The sequence below is a fragment of the Pyrus communis genome, chromosome 3 (assembly GCF_041283825.1).
Source record: "Pyrus communis isolate YQ-2024b chromosome 3, ASM4128382v1, whole genome shotgun sequence".
NCBI lineage: Eukaryota > Viridiplantae > Streptophyta > Magnoliopsida > Rosales > Rosaceae > Pyrus > Pyrus communis.
This window is the reverse complement of record NC_142567.1, coordinates 27,849,781-27,871,927: the sequence shown is the minus strand read 5'-3', so window position 1 is coordinate 27,871,927 and position 22,147 is coordinate 27,849,781. Positions and strand designations below refer to the sequence as shown.

Genomic DNA, 22,147 nt, shown 5'->3' with positions numbered 1-22,147 from the left:
GAAAACGAAAGCAGAGGCCGCCAAGTGTGGAAATCGGAGGGGACAACGATGCCACAAAAGTGAAAGGGATTATTTCCAGATCTCTTCCTCCTAATCCACTAAATTCGAGGATACGAGTCATTGAAATTTGATCTAATATCTACAAATAAGAACCAACTTTAAAAATTATTATAATTTTAATCGTTGGATCAAATTTCAATGATTCGGATAGTAAATTAAGAAATAAGTGAACCAAAAGCCATAATTTAATTAAAATACATAATAAATAGAGTAAGGAGAGAGAGAGTGGAGAGAGAGGACAGCTGGGGAAAGGGCGAAGGAGAGGAGAGGGGAGAGCTCTTTCGCTTCCGAGAATTGTCTTTTGCATTTTTTTTCTTTCCCTTCTGCTAAAAATCTAGGTCATGATCTTCTTTTTTTCTCTCATTTAAATTTCTCGAGAAAATTCCCGATTTTTCTCGGGAAAATCTCCTACCGACTTTCATTTTTATCCACGTTCTCTCTCGCCGCCCATCTCTGTTTCTGGATTAGATTCTCTGCGGGTGAACCTACGGCCTGAGCTTCTCGGCTTGCGATCCAGCTTCCAATCTAGGTTTTCTTCTTCTGTTTTCTCACTCCTCTGTTTTTTTTTTTCCCTGTAAAGTTTTAATCTTTGTGGGAAATTTACGTAGACAGGAAGAATGCGTGTGATCCGAACGTGGGTTATCGGCATTGGTGAGATTTAATGCGTTTTGGGGATTGGGGACCGTTTAAGGTGGTGTAAATGCGAGAGCTTGATGGTTTGGATGCTATCGGATAGTTTTTTGGGACGGTTTCACTTTTGTCACAAAATCTTTTAACTTTCAGAGAGCTCCTGAGACATTGGTTGAGTTTGCTTGATGGGTTTTCAGTTCTTTTGTTAATCAGGGGATTGATTTATGTGTGAAATATGGGAAAGGTGCCAAATTTGGAGATGTTGAAGAATCTGATTGTGCTGAAGATATAGAAAAATGGGGTTTTTCTAATTTGGATTGGGAATTTAGCTGCTCCAGATCTGTCTGCCATTTGAAAATTGGGTATTGAATATTCAAAGGGTGTTTTTTTAGCACGCAGATGTTGGAAAGTGACACTCTTTCTTTTGCCAGTTTGGATTGTGAGGAAAATTGAGTTAGTAAGTTCAGGGGAGGTTCAATAGTGATAAGGTTTTTGAGGAGAATATGATATTTTAGGTGTAGGAATTCACTGGGAAATTACCAGAACACAAATGCAGTTGTTTCTTTTTCACATTTTTTTATTTTTACCCAATGCAGCAAAGAAATTTCCACAAATATGCATATATGCATTTGATGATTTACATTTAGCTGACTAGTGACTAATTATGTTTTCTTTTTTTTTTTTTTTTTTTTTGGTTATATGGTTTCTTTTGTTCACACTTCGATGTTTTTGAGAAGTCGATTTGGTTGAGTGCAGTCAAATTATTTATAGTCATATTTTACATTCTGTCTAGATATAAAGTCAGTCACTTCACTTCTGCTGCTTCAACTTCTGTATAATTTAAGATACTACAATCTCTTGCATTTGAATCCTAAGTAGTTGCTTGTATTTTGACAGAATATGGGGACTTTCATACTTTAGAGATTGCAGTGGATTCGCCTCCTTTCTCTGAAGATTTAGGGCCAAGAGACTTGGAAAATCTTCCCTCTGCATTGGACTAAGATGTCAATGTCAGGTATGCTTCCTGGTTAGCTAGATGAATTTGTTATCTCTGGTTGAGAATAATTTTACACAATGCACTCTGTCATATGAAGGGAATATGGGAACGTGATGCTTGTTTTATTCGAAAAAACAAATGCAAATTTGAGATAAACTTTGCATATTGTGGTACTGATGGTTATGCGTGTTAATCTGTTTGCTGAAGGCCTTGAAGGGTTTGGAGCTCTTGAGGAAATCCGAGAGAGAAGGACCGATTTTGAGATTTCTGAAGAGGAGAGAAGACGGTCAAGAATTTGTAATCTCAAGAAGAAGGCGATAAATGCTTCCAGTAAGTTTACCCATTCTCTTAAAAAAAGAGGAAAAAGGAAAATCGATTACCGGGTTCCATCAGTTTCCATACAAGATGTACGGGATGCGAAAGAGGAGAGTGTTGTGCAAGAGTTTCATCAAAGGCTCCTTGACATGGACTTGTTGCCAGCAAGGCACGATGACTACCATACTTTGTTGAGGTCAGTCAAATCCCTCCAAGATATCTGTTGGTAATAACATAGTGGCCCAATTTCAGTTTCCAATTGAGATATAGTGGATTATATGGTATATTTGTTCGACTCTCGTGTAGATTTTTGAAAGCTAGAGACCTTAACATTGAAAAAACACTCCAGTTGTGGGAAGAAATGCTTAAATGGAGAAAAGAATTTGGAACAGACACCATTTTGGAGGTAATGAGGTTATCTTTTGTCACTGATGATATCGATATGGATGTATTATCTTTTAGACAGGATAATTCTTTGGTGTACTAGGAACATCGTGTAATTGGAATTTGGAAGCACAAATTTAATTAATCTAAGACCTTGATACTGAATGTCATATCTGGAGAAAGTCATCTCTGGTGATAAGTTTTTTTTTTGTTTTTTTTTGTTTTTTTGAGAAGAAACGACTCTGGTGATAAGTTATTATTATCTGAATATTAATAGGGCTCTAACAGTTGGAATGTTGTAGCGTGTTTAACAAAAATTTTTGTTTTTATTTAACTCTAACTCATTGTCAAATTAATAAATTTGAAGGATTTTGAATTTGAAGAGCTTGATGAAGTAGTGCAATATTACCCTCAAGGATACCATGGGGTTGATAAAGATGGCAGACCCGTTTACATTGAGAGACTGGGAAAAGCTCATCCAAGTAGGCTAATGCAAATCACCTGTATAGAGCGATACTTAAAGTACCATGTCCAAGAATTTGAGAGAGCTCTGCAGGAGAAATTCCCTGCTTGTTCAATTGCAGCAAAGAGACAGATATGTTCAACAACTACTATACTGGATGTACAAGGCTTGGTATGCTTATGTCTTTCCTTCACATTTGTACTTCTGTTACTGCCATTGCTAAATTCCAGAATTCTAACTAGAAAAATGATCGTATGTGAAATACAGGGCATGAAAAATTTCACTAGGACTGCTGCAAATCTTTTGTCTGCCATGACAAAGATAGACACCAATTTCTACCCTGAGGTATTGGAATCACCTACAATATTTTGATTTCATTTTATTTGGGTTTAAAGAATAATATTTTTTTTATAAAGTGCTGTATAGGTCTAACTGTTTTGCAATTTACAGACTCTACACCGAATGTACATTGTCAATGCTGGTCCTGGCTTTAAGAAGATGCTTTGGCCTGCTGCACAGAAGTTTCTTGATGTAAAGACTATTGCAAAGATACAGGTAAAGGATAGTGCTCTAGGCCCCGTGGCATCTAAATTTCCTTATCCTGCAGCCTTGATTGCTGATAATTATCTTAAATCCAGGTTTTGGATCCCAAATCCTTGTCTAAACTACTGGAAGTCATTGATTCAAGGTATGTTTACCATAATACTCTCTCTAATATTTTCATTGACACTTGACAGTACTCTTCAGCTCACTGTACATTTCTCTTTTCAGTCAGTTGCCAGACTTCCTGGGCGGATCATGTACATGTTCAGCTGAAGGGGGTTGCCTTAGGTCTAATAAAGGTCCATGGAATGACATCGAGATAATGAAGGTTATCATCTTTTTTTTTCCCCTAATGAGTAGTCTAGTGGTTTCAGGCTTCAATCTCTTTATTGAAGTAAGTACTGAAGATTAACCCAGCGTCTCTAATTTGTAGCTTCTGCATGCTGCTGAAGCAACATTTGTGAGGCAAATTTCTAGTGTGCCTGGTGAACAGGAGAAATTTGATTCATATATTCAATTACACCCACTGAAGGTTAGTTCAGAAATATTATTTGTAGTACTTGATGTATTACTGGTTCAGAGAAGGTGGCCCATACTTATTCTTTTATTCTTTGTGTGTTTTATCAGGGTAGAACAAGCGATACATCAGTTGTAGAATCAGGGTCAGATATTGACGATCCTTGTTCTTCACTTGGACGAAGGAGTTCTGCATTTCCTCCTTTGGACGCAGTTGATGAAGAAGTGAGTTTCAAGATTAATTTTCTTTGTGATTTGTTTGGTTGAAAAGTGTACTGCATCTGTTGGTGTGCGTATTGATTAATCTGTCTTTCACACGTCAAGGCATCAGATCCAAGTGCATTCTACAGCTGTGATGATCTTCCCCCGGTTGAGAAAGCCAGAACAAGCGATCAAGGAGTTCAATGTCATCAGGATCAGAATGTTTCTCATGAAGCAACATTAAATTCAGAAGGTGAACACATTATATTCTTATTTCCAGTTATTTTTCTTTTCTAAAATCTTTTTTCTACTTCTATAAATGTAAAAAATGCATTTACCACTGCTTATATATTTCAACTATTAGCTATTGTTCCCTTTTCAATCTTACCTTTCAGCTTATATCCTAAGTTCATGCGTCTTTTCAGGTAGTTCAGTTAGGTTTGACGCAGCTGAGGACAAAATTGAGAAGACTGACTTCACTCGTGTGGCAAGAAAGCTGATATCTTTCCTGATCAGAGTAATACCATTTTCTCATATTCTACAATTTGAATTTTGGAGAAGGCAGAACACCATTTACCCATCGAATTTGGTAGAAAGCAACACGAATGGTCATTTACCAGCCCCTGAAGTTGTGAGTCAAGAAGACTATGTCCGCCCGTGTTTACAGCGTCTTCAGCAACTAGAAAAAGTATGTGAGGAGCTTAACAACAAGCCTGCTGCAATTCCTTTAGAAAAGGAGCGAATGCTGATGGACTCGATGGACAGGATTAAGTCTGTTGAATATGATCTCGAGCAAACAAAAGGAGTATGTTATGTTTGAATGCTTTTAGCCATTTGATTATTGATCCTTTAATTGCACAGATAACAATATTTTCATTTCAATGTTGTCGTTACAGGTGCTTCACGCTGCAGTTGTAAAGCAACTAGAGATTGCTAGGTTGTTGGAAAATCTACAGGAATCTAAATTTCATGTAAGTCTATCTGCAACAACTTCAACTTCCGCTGTTAAATTTCTGTCTAAATCAAGCGACTTTTATTTTCGGGTTACAAATTAAGCCTTTACTAGTATTAGGAAAGTCTTTTATGGGGAGTTTTATCAACGACAAATGATCAATAACAAGGTAGAAAAGCATATAGTTATAGCTAGCTACAATCAATGAGCTAATGTTCATTTCGTAGCGTTTTGCTTTGTTGAGCCAAATCTGACATTGGTGAGGCTCTTTTTGACGCAGCGAAAGAGACCGTTTTGTTGAATAGGTAACGACTCATGGCAGGAAAGGCTACACGTGTGGTTAAAGAAGTATGATGCAGAAAAGGCCCCCTTCTTTTCATCTTTTTTTTTTAGAAATTGCCTCTCAATCAAAGCTATATAAACTGTGTAACCTTCTGCTGCTTTGAGACATAAAAGTGCAGAGATGAACAGAAAAAAAGGAATTAATGAAATCTTGTACAATTTTGTACAATTCGGCATTGATTGTTTTTCACTTTTGGAGAAAATTGAAGGTCTCTGCACCTTAAGACCAGATCCGTTGCAATGTATACAATGAAACACACTGATATCAGTAGAATTTCCTCCATGTTAATTGTATTCACATGCAAGGGCTAGGCTTGAAGAACAACCTAGACATGATCACCAGGTGTTTTTTCTAGTAGTGCCCCAAAATTATCGTATGCACTCTATAAAAAACACGAGCGAAAAATTTGCATATGGAGGGCTGGATGATCATTTTGGAGTGGTAGTAACAGCTCGTTTTTTTTCGGTGAAAAGCCTCGATTTTAACATTAAGAATAGTTCAGCGTTCGATTAAAATTAAGATTAGTTCATATTAGTGGGTTAATATTAAGATCAATTCAGCGTTCCATTAAGATTAAGGTTAGTTCATATTCGTGGGTTAATATTAAGATTCGCTTAGAGTTCGATTCCCTTTAATGTACATAAGAAAGAAAGAAAAACAAAGATGTTTGGATGTTTGAAAAAGGAAACGATTGCAAGACATTTAGGTCATGTTTGGTGACTAATTGAATTGGATTAGATTACTTAGGATTGGAATCCTTTATACTTAGTAACGCAGTAACACTATCCCTTTTCAGCTAGGGTTTCCTACTTTCTCTTGGAAATAAAGTCGGTCAGTTGGAAATAGCTAGAGACTATATTTCCTAATTGCACTTGGATTTGGAGTATAGACTTCCTCTCTATATATCATTATAGCATAACATCATTCAACATCATTCCAAGAAACATTCTACAGAAACCCTAATACCATAGACGATGAAGAACGTCGAGATTCGACGCGTTTGGCAACAGAATTTGGAAACCGAGTTTTCTCTAATTCAGTCCATGATTCGTTGCCACCCTTTTCTCTCCATAGCCACTGAATTCCCGGGCACGGTTTTCCAATATTCCGATTCCTACACACCCTTAACCCCGGCGTCCAAATATGAGCTCATGAAGGCCAACGTCGACAACACCAACATAATCCAGTTAGGGCTAACGCTCTCGGACAACAACGGAAACCTACCCAGCTTTGGCACAAATAGCTGCTACATATGGGAGTTCAACTTCAGGGACTTCGATGTCGAACGTGACCTTCAGAATACAAGTTCGATTCGGTTGCTTAAAAGCCAAGGAATCGATTTCATGAAGAACAAGGTAAAGGGTATTCGTTCTTCCGACTTCGCCTTGCTGTGGCATATATATTTGCTGTTCTCCAAGCAATCCCGATTGACATGGGTGACTTTCCATAGCGCTTACGATTTCGTGTACCTGATCAAGATGCTGAATCACAATCGTTTGCCGCAAGACATGAACACTTTCACGGACTTGATGGATATGTACCTTGGGAAAAATGTGTATGACATCAAAGCATGATTAGGGTTTCTCGAGAGATTTATGGAGGATTAGAGAGAGTGGCTAACAAGCTTGGGGTTGATCGTGTGGCTGGGAAGAGTCATCAGGCTGCTTCTGATAGTTTGCTGACTTGGCAAACGTTTCGGAAGCTTACAGATGTGTATCGCAGAGGGTTTTGTATGGTTTGGAAGTTGAGGCTCATTGATGTATGGGACATTTTGATACAGCTGCTTAGTTTTTTAAATATTGAGATTAAACATTCATGCCTTTTTAGAGTTAAACATCTGCCTACAATTTAGGTACCACATGTATTAGAAGTAGTCTTTTTTTATAATGAAAAATTACCCAACTTGCCACTATATTTAACGTACGTTTTAATTCCTAGATATTATATCAAAACTTCTAAAATCTTGTAGATAATGTAGTATTCAATTTCAATAAGAAGTCTTTCAAATTACCACATGAAACGTGATGTACGCTCTTCTTCTCCTTCCTTACACCAATGCTTTCAAACGAAATTTCTATTGTACCATGTTGAAATTTCTATCGTAATTCAATAAAATTTTCCTTCTATATTTGTTAGTGATGTTTTTTCAATGTTTATTTCAGATATGTGCATTTGAATTCAATCATGTTTATTAGTAGAAGAAATTGTCCGTTTATTTTGTTTGGATGCTTTTCTATTTGTTCTTTGTTTAGTGCTTTTGATTAATCGTATATTTCTTCTTGGTACATATTTGGTACATTACTTTAATATATATTTTTATAAGTATTTGGTAGGTTCGTATTTCTTTTCCATGAAAATCTAAGTGAAGAAGTCTACTGATTGCATTTATTAATGTGGATATGGCTTGCAAGAGTCCCATTTGTGATGGACTCATAAACTGGTAAGGGCACTTCCGTCTGAGCAACAACCTAACATCTTCACCACGTTGCAATGGTTGATTTGTGAAATCAAATTTACCTAGTTAATAAACTTTGCGTTTGGTACATTATATATATTTTTGGTGCGTTTATATTTATTAAAAAAAAATATATAATTGGTACATTACATATATCGTTTGATACGTTTATATTTATTTAAAAAAAAATATAATTGGTACATTACATATAGTGTCTGGTACATTATACACGAAGTACAATTCAATGTAAGACTAGGACTCCTTATCCGTACTAAAAGGAGCATCAGTATCACAACAAGATTGTACAACATCAAGCATAGTTGATTCAAACTTCTTTGGTTTATCACAAACAACTGAGCAAGTTTTGCTCTCTGACTTCCTCCAATTTTTCTCTTCCCATATTTGTAGCTGCAAAAATGGAATTGGCAACTTCAGGAGGGATTTTAACGCTATTCGAAATGGAAAGAGTGCCTACAAACCTGAAAACTAAAGGGGTATCATCTTTATTTGCAATTTGGAAAACTAATGAGGTACATATCATTTTTTTCTTTGAATTTCAAACTTCAAAAAGCATATCCCTAGAAAAAGTTTCGAATGAAAAAACTCTCTCCACAAATTAAAACGACAAATTAGAAGGCAAAAGATCATAGCTTTTCTCTCTAAAGTAATAATTTAGAGCAATTCTATATTCACATAAATTACTAAAAAAATAAGAAGATGAATCAACGTATGAGCCTCTTGATAAACCTGAAGCAGTAGAGAATTTTATTGAAACCTGCTCAACGTACCAGTTTCAAGCTGTTGGAAACCGAGAATAAAGTTGCAGAATAATATCATATATAAGTCTAATTATCTCACACGACAACAAGATGAAATTGTGAAAATAACCACTAATTGAATTGCATAAACCCATTCAAAATTCAAAAATGGGAGAACACAAATTCAAACGTGGCAGAAGAAATCCACATTCTCAAATTCAACAAATCATAAACTACTTCCTACAAAAAAATTAAAAGGTCACGTACAAATAAATATCAGCCAACAAGGATATATTTGGAATTTAATAATTAGCATTTTAATTCTAAAAAAAATACAATAATTTAAATAAATATAAAAATACTGAGGTGGCTATTGTTTGAGGCGCCTTAATCAAATTTTAAAATAGAACCAATGTTTGATCTAAAAAGTACTAAACAAATGCAGGGAATTCTAATTTTTCCCTTGATTTATTAATTGCAGTACACAATTGTTTATTACTTATTCATTTATTTCATTATTTTTGTAATATCTTTGATACTTATTAAATTGGATAATACTTGAGTACTCACCTTATTTCGAACTTTCATTTATGCATTTTTCTTTTTCTCGAAAGTGCAAGATCATGGACGACATCTAAATACGTGGTCAGAGAATAGAGTTACGGTTATCATCACAATCATTTATGCATTTTTCTTTTTCTCGAAAGTGCAAGATCATGGACGACATCTAAATACGTGGTGAGAGAATAGAGTTACGGTTATCATCACAAGATTATTAATCGCATTCTCCTCATCACATAAAACATTTGCATAATCTAGGTAAAAGCAAAGTACGATATAAAAGCATCACATAAAATCGATTTTGAAAACATATACGTAATATAGTTTAAAAGCAAAAGTTCACCCATACATTGTATGGTCGAACTCCCCACATGACACTCTTAAAGTGAAAAGAACCATTAGTTGGTAAAATAATTGAAAAGTACGAAGATTATTGAAAAACGGGACTCAAACTACCAAATTCGGTGTCTAAAAACCTACATCCACCGTCGCACGCGACACCACATGTTACCATACGGCTCCATGCGCCACCACGCACTGAAATAACCTGTTCTTTTACGATAAGTCATTAATCAAAGACCGAAATAGTTACAATTATTAACCTGAGACGATGTCGTGAGTACGGTAAATTAGTTTCATAAAAGTTTCCATCTCAAAAAGTTGTAGAAGGTGGCATTTCTGAATTGTACACCAAACATAATAATTATGGATAATGATTGTCTGCCTTCCCACTTCCGGTTAGTCACGGTTAAGTCACGTCAACATTTTATATTAGTATTCATTTTTGTCTTATTATCTATATAAAAAAACAATATAAAATGTAAACATGACTTAACCATGACCACACAACATAGAAAGGCACGAAAAACCACCGAAAGTGGAAGGGCAAAAAATTCTTGTCCAATAATTATATCAAATGTAGTGACAAGGAACTGACTATGGTGGACCATATCTTTGTGGTGACAGCAGGATTTTGGTTGGAAATGGTCGAGCTAATGCGCAATTCTATCAAGATAAAGCCATTGGAGATAGACAACATTGCCCATTACCCCGAACCCACTATTAAAAATCGAATGGCAATTGGCAATAAGTCAGAGTAACGTGTCCGCCTTTGCACCGAATTCAAATCTTTTTTTTTCAAAAATTAAAATAGTTCAGTACATTGTCTTGTTTAAAATTTCAAAAAACAAAAATAAACATTGGCCGAAAACAATAAAACAAAAAAAATGTTTAGGATTAGCTACAAGACATGCACTCTATGCTTTTAATCTTAGGAGTTTTAACGAAAAGTCTGCAGTACTGTTCACTTTAATGAAAAACTACATTTTTACATTAAAAAGTCAAATCTGATACTATTCACTTTACCCTTTATTTTGTCTTTATCGTTAAAACTCAAAGTTTTCAAACCCTTTTCATTAGTTTTCCGTTTAATCTTTTATGACTAATGTTGTTTTAAACTCAATTGACTAAATAAGGTAATATGAAATACGAAAAATAAATACAAGGGACAAAATGTTACGTTGGTTGTGCAAAAGAGTAATATTAAAGAGACTAAATTTAAATATAAAATTTATAAATTAAATAATGTGTCAGATAGAAATGATCATATTTATAAACATTTAAGTAAAAAATTAATTATCAATTTTTATATCATTTATTTCAAAATTTTACCTATAAATTTAGTTCTCCTTACATTATTTATTTATGCAAAATTTTATACTGAAGAAAACCAGTTATCGCAATACCCGCTGTACTCCATTAGTCCACGTTTTCAATCAACTGTGACTTTTTCTAAATTCTAAGGCAAATAAAGAGAGATCTTTGATCTCTGACTTGGGTTCCCATTTGTGCTCTCGGAAAACACAGAAAGTATGGTGTTTAATCAGAGCTTCTGCTTCTGCTTTTCCATTGTTTTCCTCTTCCTCCTTCTAGGTCTTCCTGCTTCTTCTTCCTCTCCAACTTTCATTTCAGGTACTTGCCCACATCTAAAATTCTACATATATATTTATATGTTGTAATTTGGCTGGGTTTTGATTCAAATAAGCTTAGATTCGGCAAAGCTCTGAACTTTTTGATTTCTGTGTGTGGCTGCAGATGATGTCTTTGACTCTCAGGCTTCTGTCGGCCGGCACTTGCTGCAGGCCAAGAAAGGTTATTTCCTTCACACCCTTTTCTGAAAAATATGTTCTTTCTTTGTTGATATCATAAATTTTTTACTCTAGAGATTGAAATGCAGTGCTAAAAGGTGGAGAAGCGATTGTTTCTACTTTTGGAAAATGCCCATTTGATTGATTTTTCTGGCTTCAATTTTACTGAGTTGGAGGATGAAAGCGTATCGAGTGTGTGTGTTGTTTGTGAGCTATGATCTGTTAATGGAGGATGATGGATTGGGCTTAATTAGGATAACCCCACTAGTAATCAAGGACTTATCTTTTCTATACTCTGAGTTTTGGGTTTGTTAAGTCCACATCAAACTTGTTTTGAGAAATTAATTGACGAAATGAAATCGAAATTTAGTATGCAGCAGGTGGTTGATGGTTCATCATATATCTGCTTACACATGATTTGATATGCTGATATTTAGTTTACTTTTTAACTCGCGCGTATAGGAAAAAGAAAATAGAGGAGCTTTAGATCGGGCTTCAATTTGAAGCCAAGAAATCGATGCATAAACATTCTGCAACTTGATTGTGCTGTGTGTATTGTCTTCTCTTTGAAGCCTTTTGTACTATTGAATTGTCCAATATTCCGTATGATAGTTGAAAAGTCGTGTTGCTATTTGGTGCCCCTCTCTACTTTTTCCATTGATTTGGGAATTATAGGTAGAAGGAACTTATGTTTTGTTCCTTTGAGAGACCTCGAAGGATAGAAGCTTGTTTAGGATGGATCATAAAAAAAAGAAGTTGGGTTTTGGTATATGAACTTGGTAGCTTATGTTGTCGCACCAAGTCTCTTTTCGGTTCTGCATCACATAGAAACTTAACGCTTGTTTTGGACCCATTTTCTTTTGGTAGATCTATATAGGAAATAAATAACTTAGTCAGTTGAAATTTTGGCTTCTGCTATCTGCAGGTTGTCCAGTGAACTTTGAGTTTTTGAACTACACTACTATCACAAGCCAATGCAAAGGACCCCAATACCCTGCTAAACAGTGTTGTGATGCATTCAAGGAATTGGCTTGCCCTTATGCAGATGTGCTTAATGACTTGACAAACGAATGCGCTTCAATTATGTTCAGCTACATTAACCTCTACGGAAAGTACCCACCTGGACTTTTCGCCAATGAGTGCCATGACGGAAAGGAAGGTCTGGAATGCCCTGCCTTACCACCATCTACGGAGGTGGCCAAGGATGTAAATGGGGCTCATACCACACGCTACCCATCTCCGTTGCTAATGCTAACCGCCGGCATCCTAGTGTTGTTGTTCCGGTTACTATGAATTTCCTGACCATTTTCCGCCAATTAGTATATTCTTATGGCTTGAGAAAATTTACAATTTTTTCATTCATCAGGTTTCCATCCATGTTTCTTCCGCAAGTGCTAGAGCTATAAGATACTTTCCATTTAATTAAATTAAATATTATCACTCTGTGGGTGGCATTTGTAATTTGTAATATTTATAAGTCCTTTTGTGCAATACCTTGACAGCTATAATATGCGCGTTGAACGATCTATGTGAAATGAGCTGGATTTTGTAATGTGTGGACCACCCAGATGTAATTATCTTCATATTATCTGTTTGCTTTGGACTTTTTTGGGTTTCTGTGGCTCGAAATATTTGCAGAACTCTAAGGTGCCTCTGCAATAACCATTAGCATTACACCCCACAACCGTGTCTTCCCAGTTTAGGCTGCTCCCATTTCGCTCGCTGCTGCCTTACATGGCTGCTCTCGCTCCTCCGTCTCTTCCCAATCATAACAACCTGCCATCCTTCTCTCCGAAAATCACAGTGAGAATGCCAACCACTCTGATTTTGCTTCAAATGTGCTGCAACCTCCAAGAAGTGAGACAGGTGCATGCTCAGTTGGTTGTATCCGGCCTCCTTGACCGCCCTCTAAATGCCGGTAGGCTTCTCCAGTCCTATGTGATAGTCTCGCAAATTCACCACGCCTTGTCGATTTTCGATAGAATATCTTATCCTGATGTATTTGCCTACAACAACATGATCAGAGGATTAATTTTGGTTAAGTCCCCATATCACTCGTTGTTATTGTATAACAAACTTTTACTAGATAGATTGAAACCAGACAATTACACTTACACCTTTGTTCTTAAAGCATGTTCCCAACTGAATGCACTCTTTGAAGGCAGACAAGTGCATTGCCGGATGGTTAAGGCCGGCATAGCTATGGATACTCACGTTCACAGCTCACTAATACACATGTACTCGAGTTCAACGGACAGTTTGGATTGCGCAGAACAAGTACTCGCAGGGTTCTCTGAGGAAAACACGCTTGCAAAGAACTCCTTAATTTCTGGGTACCTTAGATGGGGTCAAGTAGAGAAGGCTAGGGCAATGTTTGATAACATGGTGGCAAAAGATGATGCATCTTGGAGCGCAATGATAGGAGGGTACACAAAGAACGGTATGTATGCAGATGCATTAGGGATTTTCCGAAAAATGACAATGATTTTGAAGGTTTCTGCAAACGAATCGACCCTAGTGAGCTCATTGTCTGCCTGTGCTCATTTGGGAGCTCTAGATCAAGGGAAATGGATACATACATATGCTGATAAAATCGGGGCTAAGATTAGTGTGACTCTTGGCACTGCTCTCATAGACATGTATGCCAAATGTGGCAGCATTGAACACGGTTACAAAATCTTTCGGAAGATGTCACAAAAAGATGCAGTTACTTGGGGAGCTATGATTTCTGGTTTTGCCATACATGGGGATGCCGAGAAATGTTTCGAACTGTTTGATGAAATGGTTGCGAACGGAATGTATCCGAACGAAGTCATTTTTGTGGCTATTTTATCTGCTTGTTCCCATGCCGGGCGTGTCGAAATGGGATACGAGTACTTTTACAAAATGGTGCATGACTATGGGATAAGACCATCCATTGAACATTATGGATGCATGGTAGACCTTCTCGGCCGTGCCGGGCGGCTAGAAGAGGCGGAAGAGCTCATCATGTCAATGCCGGAAAACCCCAATTCAGTTATCTGGGGTGCGTTGCTTGGCGCTTGTCGGACGCATGGTGACCTGAGGAGAGGGAACCTTGCATTCAAGCACTTGACTGAACTGGAACCAATGTCTGGTGACAGATACAAACTAGCAGGGATTATGTTTGCCAATACTGGAGAAAAGGAAAGTGCAACTGAAATTCAGAAAATCATCGGAGAAAACGAATTGGAGACTACTCGTGGGATGAGCTTCATCGAAATAGATGGCGTCGTCCATGAGTTTGTAGCGGGGACTATTCATCATAGCAGGCACAAAGAAATCTACAACATGTGGGACAAGGTTCATAGATTGTTGGTCATTGATGAAACCGCAAAAAATAGCAATACTCCTTACATGCAAACGAGCTTTTAGCACAAATTAGTAAGAGCATTTACCACTGCACGAAAGACTCGTAAAATATTCGATTCATTCATGATCGTGAAATATAAGATAGCTGTATATATTCACAATTTATTGAAAGATCTGGTACATGATAAAATTCTTACATATATATTCTGGGACGATCACAAATTATATCATATGCAATGATAAATGTGCTTCCAGTTTATGCATGTTCCTCTTTCTGCTCTCTGGGGGAGGAGGTTATCAGAAAGTTACTTACCCATAGTGCCTTCATAAGCTCGATTCTGGACTTGTGCCAGAACTGGTTCATGTCATGTGTCACGCATGTACGCACCAAGGACCAGGCTGCTCGATCAGCTGCATGGAGAAAGATCGATATGACCGGATAATGTTGAAATAGTATATGGAAAACTTGCCACATGAAAGTTGTAAATGGATTACATGCCATGTTTTTAGCACGTTTTGGATATTTTGAATTAAATGGCATTAAAATGTTGTTTGAAACTAGAAGTACCTGGAGCTTCAGACCGTCGTATGATCTATATGTCCAGGCAAGGAATGTGGGATATTTTGGGCCAGTATCATCCTTTTCCAGGTTGACATCTCTCTTCTAGTAGAGGACACTCGTCGATCGTGAACTGCTCAAGTGAAAGAGGCAAGCCCTGCTCTGGAATGGATGCTAGCTTTGGGCAATCATGGAGCTTCAGAGTCTGAAGAGAGGTGAGGAAGTGAATGCTCTTGCTGAATTTCTTCAGATTTGGGAAGCCAGAAATGGTGAGCTCAGTGAGAGATTTGGGGAGCAGCATCTCCTCCTTCCCGTGGGGCGGAAACGACACCACGTCTGGATCTTCACTTTGGATCAACAACTTTTTGAGAGAGGTGAGTTTGTGCAATCCCCACTCCCAGAGCTTCTTACAACTCTTGACTTCATAAACTTGAAGTGAAGTCAGGTTGGGGGGAAAGGAAGTCAAACCTTCCAAGTAGTCAATCTCCAATTCCTGAAGAGAGGCGAGATTGTGAATGTCTTCCGGTAACACCACCAATTTTTCGCAGCCGGTGTTTCTGATCTCTTTAAGATTGGAGGCTCTTCTCCCCCAACTCAGTCTCGGGATGGAAACAAGACTTCCACAGTTGGAAACCACAAAAGCTTGAAGATTGGAGAGGTGGCATAGGCCCTCCGGCAAGGATTTCAGATTTTGACAACTGCCAATACTAATATATTCAAGAGAATTATTAGCATTGTCGCGGAAGAACCCATCTGGTGCTATTAACTCTAGCTGCTCACAGGTGAATATCTCAAGGTGCTTAAGCGCCGTGTAAAGCTGGCCTCTCAATGATAACGATGTCAGAGATGGACAAACAGATATCTCCAAGTGCTCAAGAGAAAGAGAAAAAGAAGACGAAGAAGAACCAACAAGCTCCTCCTCCTCCACTAATGATTTCAAACTTGCACACCACGATATATGTATTCTTTTCAGATTTCGGGGAATTTGATATTTTGAAACATACACCAGAGAGTCACATTCCGTGATCTTCAAGACTCTAAGAGAAGGTGGCAGGCCAACATCTGGAAAAGAAACTAGACGTGAACATTGCCATATGTGAAGCTTCTGAAGAGATGACAATTGATGCAACCCCTTCGGCAGCTTCGAAAGACGTTTGCATTTGTTTATTTCCAGATATTCAAGCTTACAAGCTAATATTGGAACCTGCAGCAACCCCTCCAATTCTTTTCCAAGATCTTCAACAAGGGCAGAGTTGTCTCTAATAACCAAACGAACAAGAGAAATCAGGTGAGGGAAACATCTATCCTCATTTTTCAATGAAGCCGTCAGCTCCTCACAACTGAGAATCGTCAACTCCTTAATCTTGCCTAATCCTTTCGTAAATCCTCCAGCTTGCAACCGCAGCTCCAAAATATTTGAGAGGCACAAGGACTCTAATAACTTCAAGTCAACCTCAGTTGTTGAATGTACCAGCGCTTTGCAACCGTCGATCTTTAATTCTCTCACTTGTTCATAGTTGGCAATTGCAACCACCAATTCCTCGCATCTATCAATCTCAAGTGTTGTTAACGAATAAAGTTTCTTCGGCAACTCACCCCCAGCTTAGGGCACATTTGGATAGAAAGCAATTTTAGGCCAGGGAAAACACCACTTCCCTTATCCTGATCGAAAGGCAGCCATTTCTCCCAGTGCTTCATACCCGACAACTTGAGAATCTCTAATACTCGAAAGGGCAAGCTACCTTCTCCATAGAATTCGGGACCAACAACTTCCACTGCAGACATTCCACTGATATAAAGTTCTTTAAGGCAAGGCAACTGTCCAACTGGTGGCAAGAGACGATAATTAGTACAATTGTATAAGCTCACACGCACCGTGTTAGAGAACAGAGGATCTCCAATCCACGATGAAAATTTCAATCCAGCATAACACTGGATGGTGAGCTCTTTGAGATTTTTAGGAGGTTGTAACATGTCAAGCACGCCCAACTCCATTTCTCTCGATCCGCTCAAATAAGACCATTTCAGCTCCAATGAATCAAGCCTTTCCTTGCCTATTGTTTGGACCTAAATTTACGCTATCGGCCCATACAATCAAGGCCGTTAGATGAGTAAAGTTCTAGACCGTTGGATGATAAAGTGGTTGAGATAAGTTTGATATCTAAAAGATAGGTTGTTGCTTACCTTGAGAAGTCTTTGACCTAGACTCTAGCTGATGAGTTTGAATTAAAATCAAATTCTACACAAGTGAAGCCACACCACACATCTGCTTCTATAAATACAAGGCTGCGAACACCATTCAGAGGACCTCCAATTCAACACCCAACTGCCCTGCGCAAAACCTCTCAAACATCTTGAGATTTTTTATTTTCTTTTTCCGCCGACACATCTTCAGTTTGGATAAACAGCAATATGAAGGCAACCGGCGAACATCTTCAGTTTGGATAAACAGCACTGTTGCCGTAGAATCAACCGTTCCCGAAGCACCTTCAGTTTGGATAAACAGCACTGCGTCGAGGCCGACTGGTTATCTATCCAAGTCTCGATCGAGAAGGATTTTCAAATCCTTATTGGCAGAGGTCATCTCATTAGCCTTCTCGGCGAAATGAGGTGTTACCAGGTTACTACATTCGGCACCATAAAAGCCGAATTTGATATTGAACTTCGTAGAACTAGCAGCCTTGTCTTCAGGCTCGAGAATCCAAAGGCCGAGATTTGTTCCTTCCTCGGCCGCAATCGCAAGATAAAGAAGTCACCGACGCGCTCAACGCAACATCAACAAATTTTACTCCTCGGCCGACGAGTTGGCACGCCCCGCATTCGACCGAAGGACGTAGTTAGCTTATTAATTACTCGGCCTGCACGCCACGTAGGCTTTGTAATTTTTAGAGTCAACACCTATTAAATTGGCCCTGCTAACATCCTCACCGTCCTTCACGTTCTCCAATCCTGAGAGGCACAATGTCCATCGAAGATGCAATATGGACCCTATCTCTCTTATCCCAGACTGATCACTACCTTTACCCACCACAAAATACGGCAAGGATTGCAAATTCGTCAGTCTACCTAAATGCGGAGGCATTCCTTCCAACAAATATATTTTGGAAATGTGGAGATGTCGCAAACTAAATAGATTACTCATGTCTACAGGTAATACCTTCAAATTATAACAATTTTCTAATAACAATGTCTGCAAATTGCAAAGAGTTGTTATTGATGTAGGCAAACTCTTTATTTGTGTGTAAGAAAGGTCAAGATACTGTAGATTCCACAATTTACCAATTGCATCGGGCATCTCAGTTATTTCATAGCCATTCAGTGAAAGCACTCGTAAGATTCGCAATTTTGGCAATAGATCAAATGTAACCCTACGAGTTAGATTGTTTCCATCAGATTGTGAAAGTGGTAGGAATGTCCTCAAATGTTTAACTTTGGAGATGGCCTCAAATTTTTTAACACCATCATACTCACCACTGACATAAGACATATGACGAGCCATCAGAAATGGTTTAAGTTGTAAGTCATCATTTCCCTTATCCTCCAGTGAAAAGCATATTTCAGCTGCAGCCCACCGTGCCAACTCACCAACAAGGTCATGCATTACATATTTGTCATTGCCTTTGCTTGCCTTTTGAAATAACGACCTAGACAATAGCTCTTGAAAATAATCACTGCCTGTATCTTCAAATTGTTTCTTGTCCTCTGGTCGTTGTTGAACCAAACCCTCTGCAACCCATAGAAGGATCAACTGCTTCTCCCCAAATTCATAGTCATTCGGAAGTAGGGAACAATAGGCAAAGCATCGTTTCAAACTCGAAGGGAGATAGTGATAGCTCAATTTTAATACTGGGAGAATGCCACTATTATTTGATAGACTCCACATCTTGTTGTTTAAGATTTCCTCCCATTCTTCTACTTGTTTACATCATAGAAGACCACCGAGAGTCCTTGCAGCCAAGGGCAATCCACTGCATTTTGCAACAATTTTCTTCTTAACCAACTCAAAGTTTTGCGGCCTATTATTGGTAATGTCCAAGAGGGAATGATGCTCAAAGACCTTCCAACATTGACCATCTGATATGCAATCCAATTGATAGACAGGGGAACCCATCATTTTTGCAACATTTGCATAGCGTGTTGTCATAACTATCTTACTTCCTAATGCTCCAACACGAAAAGGAGACTGTAATTTTGTCCACAAATCATAGACACATGTATTCCAGACATCGTCTAGAACAATTAGAAACTTTTTGCCACTTAATTCCTTACTCAAACTTTCTTGAACCTTGTTGAATTCCTTGAATTCGGCCATCGGACCAGATGTGGCGGATTCAAGAATTGCCTTTGTCACTCTTTCAAGATTGAAGTCATCCGACACAGATACCCATACTTTTGGGTTAAAATCTTTCATTTCATCATCATAAAAAACAAGTCTTGCAAGTGTTGTCTTTCCCACCCCAGCCATACCAACAATGCTAACTACATGAAAGTTAACGGTATGAGGTGCTTCTTTCAACAGCAAGTCAGTAATTTTCCTCTTGTCTGCATCCCTTCCAATCACTGGTCCTTCTGGTAGATAGGAACTTGGTGGCATATGCCATGCCTTAGTAGACGATGTCACCACATTTAAACCAAGTTGGTTTTTCCGTTCTGATATCATGCTTATCACTTGTTATATCTTCTTCATAAGTAGTTGGATCTCTTTGGCTGAGCTTAAGAGCATAATTAACTTCTTCTTGGTCAAACCTAAACATGTCAAGTTTCTTCTTATTTCGAATGAGTTTGTACAATGCTATATATCTCTGGAATTTAGATGAATTGTAGGTTGGAGTTCAAGCCCCTTGGGCTGTTTGTCGGATTAGAGTGCTTGCAATCTGCCTTGTCTCTTAGTCAAACTGATTCCTACCTGGTCAACGATGTTGATGTTTTTCTTCTTCCCCATAGTTATCAGATTCAAACTAGAGTTTCATCTTCCTCTGATCTAATGAATGGAATTCTAGTTGCTTTATTTTTTCAACATCATCCTTCTTCTCTCCACTACTTTTCGCTTTATTCAGAGGCATGCTTGTCTCATTAAAGACAACATCTCAGCTGATAACCTTTTTCTTGTTGACACTTTCTTTCCTGTTCCAATTATGTTTCTAAGATTCCGAACCTAATTGCACAAGAAAATTTCAATTTCTTTCATAATCCTTTTAGGACAAGAATCTTTGCACCTTTAGTTTTCACAATCCTAAATATAATAGGACTTTGTAAAAAAATGAACCAAATCCCAACAATATAAATATATATATCATAGATTATATTTAATTGATCATGCTTGCATAAATTATATTATTATGATTATAAGTTACAATGGAAGTAGGTAAGGGCATAACTGGCTCTTGTTCTTAGCAGAAATAAAATGTTACAAACTTATGAGTAAAAAGAAAAGCACACCTAACTTGAACAATTTCGAGGCCAATTCGTATACTATGCTCAGGACAGGTCTCTGAACTTTTAGCTAGGACAAACCATAACGTGGGATTCATTGAATACTAAAAGCTATAAGAAAATTCAATGAAAAGAGAAAACTACAATTTCTCTTACTTTTCTTTTAACAGGTTTCACTTTTTCCAGTTCTACGGTTGCCATTGCTCAAGCTTAACCATAGCATTTGCTTACTTGTTCTTGGATTGGTTGCTTCACTTCACTCTTTCAATCTCAATACCTTCCTTTCTCCTGAAGAAGTTGCTTTCAGAAGCTATGTCACTCGGAGAGGCCTTTATTTCTGGATTCCTTCAAGTGCTGCTTGAAAGGTTGACATCACTTGAGACACTGAGCTACTTTAGGCGCTTACTAGGAGTCGGCAAAGAGCTGGATAAATGGAATTCGATGTTGTCGGATATTCGAGTTGTGCTTAATGACGTAGAGGACAAGCCATTGACAAGCCAAGCAGTGAAATTGTGTTTAGATGGTCTCAGATACTTGGCTTATGATGTGGAAGACATATTGGACTTGGTTTAATTGTAACATCTAACCACAATTTCACTGCTTAGCTTGTCAATTGCTTGTTCTCCGCGTCATTAAGCACAACTCGAATATCCGACAACATCGAATTCCATTTATTCGGCTCTTTGCCGACTCCTAGTAAGCGCCTAAAGTAGCTCAGCGTCTCACGTGATGTCAACCTTTCAAGCAGCACTTAAGGAATCCAGAAATAAAGCCTCTCCGAGTGACATAGCTTCTGAAAGCAACTTCTTTAGGAGAAAGGAAGGTATTGAGATTGAAAGAGTGAAGTGAAGCAACCAATCCAAGAACAAGTAAGCAAATGCTATGGTTAAGCTTGAGCAATGGCAACCGTCGAACTGGAAAAAGTGAAACCTGTTAAGAGAAAAGTAAGAGAAATTGTAGTTTTCTCTTTTCATTGAATTTTCTTAAAGCTTTTAGTATTCAATGAATCCCACATTATGGTATGTCCTAGCTAAAAGTTCAGAGACCAGTCCTGAGCATAGTATACGAATTGGCCTCAAAATTGTTCAAGTTAGGTGTGCTTTTCTTTTTACTCATAAGTTTGTAACATTTTATTTTTGCTAAGAGCAAGAGGCAGTTATGCCCTTGCCTACTTCCATTGTAACTTATAATCATAATAATATAATTTATGCAAGCATGATCAATTAAATATAATCCATGATATATATATATATATATATTGTTGGGATTTGGTTCATCTTTTTACGAAGTCCTATTATATTTAGGATTGTGAAAACTAAAGGTGTAAAGATTCTTGTTCTAAAGTTAATTATGCTCTTAAGCTCAGCCAAAGAGATCCAACTACCTATGAAGAAGATATAACAAGGGATGAGCATGACAGATGGATAAGTGCTATGACAAAAGAAACGGAGTCTCTTTGTAAGAATTCTATTTTTGAGTTGGTTCCTAAGCCCAAAGACA

The 22,147-nt window shown here is 37.8% G+C and overlaps 2 protein-coding genes and 3 pseudogenes across 5 annotated transcripts; 4 read left to right on the top strand and 1 right to left on the bottom strand.

Annotated features, from left to right (window-relative positions):
* Positions 1–240: 240 nt before the first annotated feature.
* LOC137715319 (phosphatidylinositol/phosphatidylcholine transfer protein SFH13) lies at positions 241–5,579 on the top strand. 2 transcript variants are annotated; one of them, XM_068454601.2, is made up of 15 exons: positions 241–589; positions 1,588–1,705; positions 1,895–2,198; positions 2,309–2,408; positions 2,754–3,020; positions 3,117–3,194; positions 3,300–3,404; positions 3,488–3,537; positions 3,621–3,720; positions 3,826–3,924; positions 4,020–4,133; positions 4,233–4,362; positions 4,535–4,914; positions 5,006–5,080; positions 5,342–5,579. In XM_068454601.2, exons 2-15 carry the CDS (start codon positions 1,693–1,695, stop codon positions 5,360–5,362), a joined length of 1,836 nt encoding a protein of 611 aa, XP_068310702.1. In that variant the 5' UTR covers positions 241–589; positions 1,588–1,692; the 3' UTR covers positions 5,363–5,579. The 2 variants fall into 2 exon arrangements, with proteins under 2 accessions (XP_068310702.1, XP_088547753.1); XM_088691627.1 differs by having other exon boundaries at positions 273–1,052.
* Positions 5,580–6,378: 799 nt separating this feature from the next.
* Positions 6,379–6,978, top strand: LOC137715633 (putative CCR4-associated factor 1 homolog 11 pseudogene; annotated as a pseudogene).
* Positions 6,979–10,887: 3,909 nt separating this feature from the next.
* Positions 10,888–12,877, top strand: LOC137716581 (GPI-anchored protein LLG1). The gene is made up of 3 exons (XM_068456032.2): positions 10,888–11,149; positions 11,273–11,329; positions 12,251–12,877. Exons 1-3 carry the CDS (start codon positions 11,050–11,052, stop codon positions 12,616–12,618), a joined length of 525 nt encoding a protein of 174 aa, XP_068312133.2. The 5' UTR covers positions 10,888–11,049; the 3' UTR covers positions 12,619–12,877.
* Positions 12,878–13,023: 146 nt separating this feature from the next.
* On the top strand, positions 13,024–14,855 carry LOC137716580 (pentatricopeptide repeat-containing protein At2g20540 pseudogene; annotated as a pseudogene). The gene has a single exon (XR_015961045.1). The product of XR_015961045.1 is annotated as a pentatricopeptide repeat-containing protein At2g20540 pseudogene (transcript).
* LOC137716579 (putative disease resistance RPP13-like protein 1) lies at positions 14,754–20,495 on the bottom strand (annotated as a pseudogene). Its single transcript, XR_015961044.1, has 3 exons — positions 18,113–20,495; positions 15,224–17,268; positions 14,754–15,066 (listed from the first exon to the last, which is right to left on the bottom strand). The product of XR_015961044.1 is annotated as a putative disease resistance RPP13-like protein 1 (transcript).
* Positions 20,496–22,147: the final 1,652 nt, after the last annotated feature.

Bases quoted from the DNA above. Each gene is read 5' to 3' on its own strand.
- LOC137715319 (XM_068454601.2), top strand. The intron at 3,195-3,299 runs GTATTGGAATCA...TGCAATTTACAG, and splicing joins ACACCAATTTCTACCCTGAG to ACTCTACACCGAATGTACAT. The intron at 4,363-4,534 runs GTGAACACATTA...GCGTCTTTTCAG, and splicing joins AGCAACATTAAATTCAGAAG to GTAGTTCAGTTAGGTTTGAC.
- LOC137716581 (XM_068456032.2), top strand. From the start codon at position 11,050: ATGGTGTTTAATCAGAGCTTCTGCTTCTGCTTTTCCATTGTTTTCCTC. The intron at 11,150-11,272 runs GTACTTGCCCAC...GTGTGGCTGCAG, and splicing joins CTCTCCAACTTTCATTTCAG to ATGATGTCTTTGACTCTCAG. The intron at 11,330-12,250 runs GTTATTTCCTTC...TGCTATCTGCAG, and splicing joins CTTGCTGCAGGCCAAGAAAG to GTTGTCCAGTGAACTTTGAG.